Source organism: Triplophysa rosa, linkage group LG20, assembly GCF_024868665.1.
Source record: "Triplophysa rosa linkage group LG20, Trosa_1v2, whole genome shotgun sequence".
NCBI classification, from domain to species: domain Eukaryota; kingdom Metazoa; phylum Chordata; class Actinopteri; order Cypriniformes; family Nemacheilidae; genus Triplophysa; species Triplophysa rosa.
Window position 1 is genome coordinate 10596391 of NC_079909.1, and position 9887 is coordinate 10606277.

The 9887-nt window shown below is 38.3% G+C and overlaps 1 protein-coding gene across 1 annotated transcript; it reads left to right on the plus strand.

The window, feature by feature from the left end:
* The first annotated feature begins 3646 nt into the window (after nucleotides 1–3646).
* On the plus strand, nucleotides 3647–9822 carry LOC130571156 (uncharacterized). Its single transcript, XM_057361940.1, has 11 exons — nucleotides 3647–3974; nucleotides 4443–4629; nucleotides 4739–5009; nucleotides 5098–5374; nucleotides 6148–6325; nucleotides 6445–6521; nucleotides 6592–6772; nucleotides 6865–7113; nucleotides 7953–8124; nucleotides 8200–8348; nucleotides 8434–9822. The coding sequence occupies exons 1-7, from the start codon at nucleotides 3699–3701 to the stop codon at nucleotides 6715–6717; spliced, it is 1392 nt and encodes a 463-aa protein (XP_057217923.1). The 5' UTR covers nucleotides 3647–3698; the 3' UTR covers nucleotides 6718–6772; nucleotides 6865–7113; nucleotides 7953–8124; nucleotides 8200–8348; nucleotides 8434–9822.
* Nucleotides 9823–9887: the final 65 nt, after the last annotated feature.

The window sequence follows — 9887 nt, forward strand, 5'->3', positions numbered from 1 at the left end:
GCAAACTTAATTTGTCTTTTGCACCCATTTAAGGCTCTATGTTAATACAACTTAACCTGTTTAGTTTCATCCTGTGTAAAAACTTTTCTAGTATAGTCAACTAATTTGGGTAACAAAGTGTAACAAAAAAAGTAGTGTAGGGGAGCTCGGGGCACAAAGTGACACGGATGCTTTTCATAGTTACACAGGGTCGAGCGATTTGTGCTTTCGGTCTTTTTCTCTCATTGCTAGATGGTGATCATCTGTGAATCTTTAAAAAGTTTTGATGTATTTTCATGGAGATATTGGACAAAGAGTGTTTTGGCAGCATGAAAGTACATTTCCTCATAATTTGTTTTTTTAGATTTATCATTTGGCTGTGTAAATCACCAAATCCAACCTTATATTATCCTAATCACTGTCTTGTTGCCCACACAAAGCACCATATTGAAACATGTCAGTCAGTCCTAGCAACTGTTAAATAGGCTTCTAAAAAATGTTTACACAGTGGGGTTTGTTGTAACACAGTGTTACAATTAATCCAAATGTGTGAAAATGTATACAAAATAATGAGATTAAAACAATGCATCAAAATCAAAACTGAAATTATATTATTAGCAAGAGTAATTGACAAGTATTATTTTTTGTTATGATACTGATACTGCTGGATCAGTGGTGTAGTCGGGGCCATAAGCACGTACAGTCATGGCCAAAAGTTTTGAGAATGACACAAATATTAATTTTCACAAAAGTCTGCTGCCTCAGTTTTTATGATGGCGAATTGCATATTCTCCAGAATGTTATGAAGAGTGATCGGATGAATTGAATTTTATTGTGAAGCGCCTCTTTGCCATGAAAATGAACTTAGTCCAAAAAAAACATGTACAGGTTCCATTTCAACCCTGCCACAAAAAGACCAGCTGACATCATGTCAGTGACTCTCTGGTTAACACAGGTGAGAGTGTTGATGAGGACAAGGCTGGAGGTCACTCTGTAATGCTGATTGAATAAGAATAACAGACTGGAAGCTTTAAAAGGAGGGTGGTGCTGGAAATCATTCTTCTTCCTCTGTTAACCATGGTTACCTGCAAGGAAACATGTGCAGTCATCATTGCTTTGCACAAAAAGGGATTCACAGGTAAGGCTATTGCTGCTAGTAAGATTGCACCTACATCAACCATTTATCGGATCATCAGAAACTTCAAGGAGAGAGGTTCAATTGTTGTGAAGAAGGCTTCAGGGTGCCCAAAAAAGTCCAGCAAGCGCCAGGATCGTCTTCTATAGTTGATTCAGCTGCGAGATAGGGGCACCAGTGCAGAGCTTGCTCAGGAATGGCAGCAGGCAGGTGTGAGTGCATCTGCACGCACAGTGAGGCCAAGACTTTTTGAGGATGGCCTGGTGTCAAGAAGGGCAGCAAAGAAGCCACTTCTCTCTAGGAAAAACATCAGGGACAGACTGATATTTTGCCAAAGGTACAGGGATTGGACTGCTGAGGACTGGGGTAAAGTCATTTTCTCTGATGAATCCCTTTTCCAATTGTTTAGGGCATCCGGAAAAAAGATTGTCCGGAGAAGAAAAGGTGAGCGCTGCAATTAGTCCTGTGTCATGCCAACAGTAAAGCATCCGGAGACCATTCATGTGTGGGGTTGCTTCTCAGCCAAGGGAGTGGGCTCACACACAATTTTGCCTAAGAACACAGCCATGAACAAAGAATGGTACAAAAACATCCTCAGAGAGCAACTTCTCCCAACCATCCAAGAACAGTTTGGTGATGAACAATGCCTTTTCCAGCGTAATGGAGCACCTTGCCATAAGGCAAATGTAATAACTAAGTGGCTCGGGGACCAAAACATCAACATTTTGGGTCCATTGCCAGGAAACTCCCCCGACCTTAATCCCATTGAGAATTTTGGTCAATCCTCAAGCACAACAAAAACCTACAAATTCTGGCAAACTCCAAGCGTTGATTATGGAAGAATGGGCTACCATCAGTGAGGATGTGGCCCAGAAGTTGATTGACAGCATGCCCGGGAGAATTGCAGAGGTCTTGAAAAAGAAGGGTCAACACTGCAAATATTGAGTCTTTGCGTAAACTTAATGTAATTGTCAATAAAAGCCTTTGACACTTATGAAATGCTTGTAATTATACTTCAGTATACCATAGTAACATCTGACAAAAACATATAAAAATCACTGAAGCAGTAGACTTGGTGAAAATTTATATTTGTGTCATTCTCAGAACTTTTGGCCACGACTGTATACTCCTGCTTCGACTTCTGAAGATTTAGCATATACCCACTTGTTTTGCTGCTTAAAACGTCTCCAAGCTGCTTTTGTGGTTGCGTTTCCTTTAACTTTAAAGCTTTTTTCTTGTTTTGTTTTTACACACGCGATTCTTTCATTCAGTTAGTGCATTTCTTAAAAAATACACAAACATTCCCGCGGCCCCGCCTCCTACAACCGTGTCATCATCAGTGTTGGCAACTTGGCACCGCGCCAGTGAGAAATTCGTCCTTGCTGGGTTCCCATATATATGTATATGTATATATGTGTATATATATATATGTGTATATGTATATATATATACGTATATATATATATACGTATATGTATATATATATATATATATATATATATATACGTATATGTATATATATATACATATATATATATATATACGTATATGTATATATATATACACGTATATGTATATACATATGTATATGTATATACATATATATATCTTTCATATGAATACAATTCATGTTTTGTTAAATAGTACAGCTGCAATGCAAATGCCTTTTGGTAACTAATTAACCCCCAGACCATCGTCCTGAAGTTACGATGAAACCGATCGTGGTACAGCTTTAACTCCTGGATCAATCTATAAACTCCCCGTGCTCTTCTCTCTTCTCAAGAATAGGGTGAACCCAATATCGTCCTTTTCTCTTCCTTTGCTCATTCAGGCAAAAAAACCCAATAAACTCATCTTCGCTGCTGCTGGAGAAATCCATTCTTGTTCTGCTGTTGTAAATACGTAAAGCAAACAGTACTAGTAGCCTGTATTGCTAGTACGCGCTAAACTTTTCTTCTCAGCAGCCGAAGCCTGAATAGCGGTTGAGCGCCACCTAATGTTTAGGCGTGAAATGTATTTTCCATCAGCGCCATCTACCGTGCGGGCGTCAATTAGAAGAAAGCGAACATTCGTTTCGACGTTGATATGAAAACTTGGTTTGTCGGGTATTCGTTTGAGCATCTCCCAAAATCTGAACGGGTCTTAGCGCTTCATTCGCGTCTGGTGGGAACGCAGCATAATAAAGAGCGTGGAACACGATTGTTCGCGTTTGGTGTGAACCCAGCATACCTGCTGGAGCGTCACCCGAAGCGGCAGTAGCTTCAGGGGCAGGCTTACAAATAAACGGACATAGTTTAGTTTAAAAACTTGCCTTTCATGGTCTCCTTTTGTTTCATATCTCCCGGTTGCACCAATGGTCCACAAGTCAGTGCGTCGCACTTTTCTGACCTTAAATGATGTTGTTACGTATCTTAGCGCTTTTTAAGTGGTTATACGGAAATTCTTGATCTTTCTAGTGGGCATGCGGCGTATACCTGCGTATCACGTAGACCACAGCACCACACCATCGCTTAGGACTGCCCTCGAAAACTTTACTCTCCTCCCCTACACACTGTAGCACGTGAGCCTCGTTCGTGTGTACAACATGGCAAAGAGACGCTGTGTTCTTAGTTGTGAAACCAAGTCCGTCTTATTTTCACTTCCAAAGACAGAACTTCTGAGGAAACAATGGTTAAAATTAATTTTTACAACGACACCAAAGGAGTATAACCCCAGCCTTTTACTGTGTGCGCGTCATTTCACCGAAGATTGCTTCATTAATCTTGGCGCGTTCACTGCGGGATACATTAAACGTTTATCTTTGAAAGATGGGGCAGTGCCAACTTTATTTGGACGTGTTACCTCGACCGAATCACAACATGTAAGTGTGACTATTTCTTTTTGTATTTACTTGTGTTTTGTGTACCTCATGTCTGTGTTTAGCTAACGCATGTAAAGTTAGCATGTACCGTTATTGTTTGGGTTGTTACTGTTTGTTAACCTAACGTTAGCTGTGATCACGTAATGCTAATGTAATTGTAAAACCTATTAACTTTCAAAGTCTTTATTTCTAGAACTGAGTGGTGTACTATCTGTATTATAATGACATCTGAAGAAACGAACACCGTAACGTGATAACTAGTCCAAGTGTAATGATTACTGTTTAAGAGAAGAGAGATAGTTTGTTTAAGAGAACTGTAATAGTCTTTGTTCTTATCGGCATCTGTAGAAGGATCAACATGTTTTCCAACCACTTTCGATGTTTATGAACTTGATAGAATGTTTTATAAAATATTTTGAATTTTCGTTCATTTTAGATTTGAATTAAATTATTTCACTCTTCTTTTAGAGTACATCACAGCAGACCATTGGGTCACAGCCAGTTTCAATTCTAGGCAAACCAACTGAAGTGGCTTGTCAGACTGACTCCCCACAAACAGTCTCGGTGGTAACCCAAACATATGATTTGGCAAAAACATCAGTTGGCACACAACTGTCCATCAGGACACTGAGAAAAACACACAGTCGGAGCAAAGGTACAGTGCAAACCCTAAATATGTTGAAGTCATCGTCTTCATATCTTTTCATGTTGTATTTGTTTGTTGTACAAAAATGCATAACAAGATCACATGTTTATGTTTTCAGCCTCGCAGGCAACGGCTACTTGTGTGAGTGTTGGCACAGTAACCGCATCAATGTCCTATGACATGCCATTCTCAACAACGCCTGTAAAGGCGACTGATTACAGACCACACAAAAGACCTCGACTGATGTTGGAGGAGGAGGAGGAGGAGATGGAGGAGATGGAGGAGGAGGAGGAGGATGAGGAGGAATCAGAAGCACAATTTCAGACAGAACCTCATTACTCAACTTTTAACCCAGGAGAATCTACTGTTACAGAGGAATCTGAACTGTCGTAAGTAATGCTTATGTAATATCTCAGTTAATGTTCTATCAGTTAAAAACAGGTGTAATTGAAAACATATTTCTTAATTTTTCCTTAGGTCTGTGGCTCAAAGTTCCATATATGGGGGCTCTAAATATATTGTTTTTGAGTCATGTCTCCGTGAGCTGTTTGACACGTGTCCAATTTGCAGAGCAAAATCGGATGTGCAGCAACACCGGTTTGGCACATATGTGGCATTCATTCAGCTTTGCCCCAAGTGTACATACAACCGGAAATGGCAGAGTCAGCCTTTAGTCGGAAGTACACCCATCGGAAATCTCCTGTTATCTGCTGCTACGTATTTTACTGGAGGATCATTTTTCCAGATACAAAAAGTATGAATATAGCAAATTATAAATCTAAACAGCACTGATAATTAGGGCTGGGTATCGATTCTGATGTTCCGATTCGATTCTGATTCACATGCTCTCGATTCGATTCGAGTCAATGAATATAGATTTAATACAAATCCTATAGATATTTCTAAAAAAGATCACTAAACATCAAATTGGGTATATTGAAACAGAACAGTCGCATACCTTGATCAAACAGGATCAGGTTATTTTACATTTAAGATACAGTATAACAAACAAAATTTCACAAAATTAACTGTAAAGAGATGCTGCAATCATATTAACCGGTGCCTTTTATGTGATGGTGATGTTAAATTCGATAACACACCTGCATCCGCCATGTTAATTAAGCAATGAATGAACGATATGCTCCCTGTTTTAAACATCCACCCGTTGTTAAAAGAAAAGTAACATCTAGTGGATAGTTGTAGCAATACCATTCATGTGCAATATGTTTACACAGTGTTTATTTAATTATTATGGGATAGGATCTCTGCACTACTATTTGTGTTTCATTACTATGCAGTGTTTGATGCTCTAACAAAATTTCATTGTTATCTTGTATGACAATGACAATAAACTAACTAATGAATGTTCAGTGCTTGCGGAAATATGAAAGAAAAACAATCGATTCACGGCTTTTGAGAATCGATATCGAATCGACTGCATTTTAAAAAATTATTAATCGATTTTTTTTTGGCCTAGCCCTACTGTTTATCAGTGTTATATATAGTTTTTTTTATATTGATTCTTAGATTTGCAAGGCCATGGAGTTACAAATTTTCCAATATGATACATTCTGGAGACATTGCAGAAGCTTCTTGGAGCCAGCAGTTGTGCACAAATGGAGAAGTGAACAGCAAAAAATGTTCCATAAGTTACAACAGGGGGGAACAATTGCTGTAGCTGGAGATATGCGTGCAGACTCGCCAGGTAAGGCACACGTTTATTATAATTTAGTTGAAAGTTATTTTGTGAAATGATTATGCCTGTACAGTCTAATTCTGCTATTTGAAACATAACCATGTGCTCATCTATGTTGTGTATTGTAGGCCACTCAGCAAAATATGGAAGCTACTCTGTTATGCACATGGACAGCAATACTATATTGGACCTTCAGCTTGTTCAGGTGTGTAACCTTTTTTAAATTTGAAAACATAACACTTCATGCAAATATTGTTATTATGCTGATTATGTAGCGCAATGAAGTTGGAGGAAGTTCTCATATGGAGAAAGATGGGCTAAAGAGATGTCTGGATCTGCTAGAGAGTAACGGTTTTTCAGTGGACTACATAGTCACTGACCGCCACCCACAGATCCAGTAATATCTAAGGGACCGCAGCATAACTCAATTCTACGATGTGTGGCACTTTGAAAAAGGTAAATCTTGGTCCTTTTGAAGTACTGATGTTTTTATGTAATTATGCCACCATTAGAACATTGTTACTAATCGTTTCTTTTGTGTAAATCAGGTTTGTCAAAGAAGTTGGACAAACTGACCAAAAACAAAGATTGTGAGGTGTTGAAGAAGTGGCTGCACAGCATCCGGAATCATGTTTACTGGTGTGCAACTTCTTCTACGTCAGGACCAGAGAAGGTTGCAAAATGGACGTCGCTTGTCAACCACCTACAGAACGTTCACATACATGACAATTCCATCTTTCCGAGGTGTGCACATCCTGTTCGTGTATCCAGGGACCCCAAGAAATGGTTTCAACCAGGTATTTAAAAGTTAAATTTTTTAATTTACAGTAAATTGTTACAAATATACCCACAATTAGGGCTGTCACGATTATGAAATTTGATTGACGATTAATTGTCTAATAAATCATTGCGATTATGGCGATTAATTGTCTGTTTTAGGGCTTTGGCGATTATGATGATTAATTGTCTGTTTTTGAGCTTTGACATTTAATTCTCATACATTTTTGATTCAGCGATTGAAACGACCATATTGTTCTGAATACAAGACTATGTTTTTTTCTTGGAAATACATTGGAAAAAATTGGGTCATCATATATTTAAGGTTTAGGCTTTTACCTGTCAATAATACAACCACCAAATACTTGTAAATGAAGTAAATTGATCAGGTGTGAATTGAAGCCACCATTAAAATACTATCAGTCATAGAAAAGCTTCTAGTCTGTTTTTTTCTCACTTGCAAGACTACAGTAAAATTTTACTTGTGTGTTAATTAAATTTTGGTAGACTGGTTTTCACACTGAGATTTGCTTAAATAATATTAAATTGTACTGCAGGTACAGTACAGTACAGTTTTTTTTTTAAGTGATTGTGTTGTGGTGGTACATTTTACAAGTATTACCATGCTTTAGTAACAATATATACACTAAAATATGAAATATGCAGATGCACTACAGCTCCCCCTAGTGTCTTCTATAGAGATGTGCGATAATTGCGATGATCCGAAATCATCGCGATGAGGTCAAACAATCGCGATGAGACGATTATTTAATAATCGTGACAGCCCTACCCACAATGTTACTCAGTAATGGCGATCATCCGTAAAATTGTTCTCTAATACCATTTACTGACAATGTAGGGTCGCTAGCACTCCACAAGGTTGAGAAAGTCCTATGCAACCAGAGGGTTCTCAAGGGCGTGGAGAAGCTAAGTCACCATTTCCAAACATCATCCCTGGATGCATTCCATAGCTTGATTCTGCGATTCACACCCAAAAATGTGTCTTTTCCTTTCATGGGAATGTTGTGCAGGTAGTACAGTTTTTTACAAAACATAGTAATTATTGCTTGTGTGTCTATAATTAAAGGAATGATTTGTCCTTGCAGACAGTACCTTGCTGTGCTACATTACAATGAGAATGCAAACCGAAAACAAGCCACTACATCGGCAGGACAGCCAATGTACAGAAATGAGCTCCCAAAATCCAACAAAGGAGAATTCATAGCACGGCCAATAAAAACAGAACCAACATACAGTATGTTATAAAACATTTATTATAATTGAAATGTAATGTTTTACGTAATGTTTACATGGACCTTTACATCTATCAATTTTTACAGATTATGTCAAAGAGCTACTGAGTCTTGTCTTCGAGGAGGTGATACTGGACCCCACTCCATTTGTTGAGGAATTGATGACCATTCCTGTTCCCACAACCCTTTGTGCAGGTTTTGACAGACCGTCAAAGGAGGAAGCAATTGCCCGCCATGTTTCCAGATTCACTCGAGGTGGTCGAAAGTCAACATACAGACCAGCCTGATCTGGAAACTCCTGGCGTATCCGGGCTACAACACAGGACGGAATGACAACTCGGACATTCCGACCTAGGTAGCCCCAGCTCAAAAAGCTCCAATACGGATGGCGGAATTGCCTATAATTCAAAGACATAGTATTTCATATTTGTGAATAAATGTGTTTTCTGTATGTTTGAATAAGTACTCTTCTTTCGGCTATAAATATTGTTTGATCACTACTAGGGATGCACCGAATGTTTGGCAACTGAAAATAGTGAAAACAGCATGTTCGGTCGGTGTTTGCCCGAATAAGTGAAATGGCTGAATCAATTTTACCGAACATGATCTGTGATATAATCAAGCAGCAACCAGCGCAGGGAGAGAGAGAGAGAGAGAGAGAGAGAGAGAGAGAGAGTAATTTTCTTAATGAAAGCGTCTTTACCGGTTGGTAACTTTAATTTGTGTACTTCAGACTGGAGCGGGCAGTTTGACAGTAGCCCCACTGCTCCAGATATCCTTTGACATATGGTGGTCGCTTGCACACAGTTCCCTGTACTTTATGGAAGGTCAGAAGAGCCAAAACGTGTGAAACCAATGTGTTAACACGCAATTAACGCGTAGTTTAAAATGACTTGTTAAACCGCAAATTATGTGTTAACACGTGGTTTTGTGCATGCACATTGGACCACGGAGCTTTACTACCACCTACTGGCGTGGCGTTATTGCTTTAAACAAAATAAAGCAAGAGACTAGGCTTGTAAATTGCAAGATTTGATCTAAAATATATTGTGAACAATGTATTTTGAGGGCATAAGTAGTCTACAACTAGAATGATTACAACATAATTAAAAATCAAGTATTGCTTAAATGGACCTATTAAATGTTGAAAGGCCATATTCAGAATATCAGGCTAATGAAGTGTAAGTTTATTTTTATCTTTCTCTAAACATTTTCATATACTCTTGCATAATTCTATAGCCATGTTTGTTTAGAAAAGAAGTAAACATAAAAAGTATGTCAAACCTTATGGATCAATATTTCTTAGTGAGCCCCTTTGATAACACTTATAAAGATGAGATTGCATTGTTCTGCAAATTTTTTCAAGGTTCAGTGCATTCAGTAATATAATTCAATATAATGCCTTATCATCAGACACACTCAAGATTTGTGAAACCTTTTTTCAAATGTAATCACATTAAATAAACGTGTATTATTTCAGTGTATGTGTTTGATTCAGGTTAACAGGTGAAAACTGGTGGGGAATAATATGATGTTTGAGG

Bases quoted from the DNA above. Each gene is read 5' to 3' on its own strand.
- LOC130571156 (XM_057361940.1), top strand. From the start codon at position 3,699: ATGGCAAAGAGACGCTGTGTTCTTAGTTGTGAAACCAAGTCCGTCTTA. The intron at 4,630-4,738 runs GTACAGTGCAAA...TTATGTTTTCAG, and splicing joins AACACACAGTCGGAGCAAAG to CCTCGCAGGCAACGGCTACT. The intron at 6,522-6,591 runs GTGTGTAACCTT...CTGATTATGTAG, and splicing joins TGGACCTTCAGCTTGTTCAG to CGCAATGAAGTTGGAGGAAG.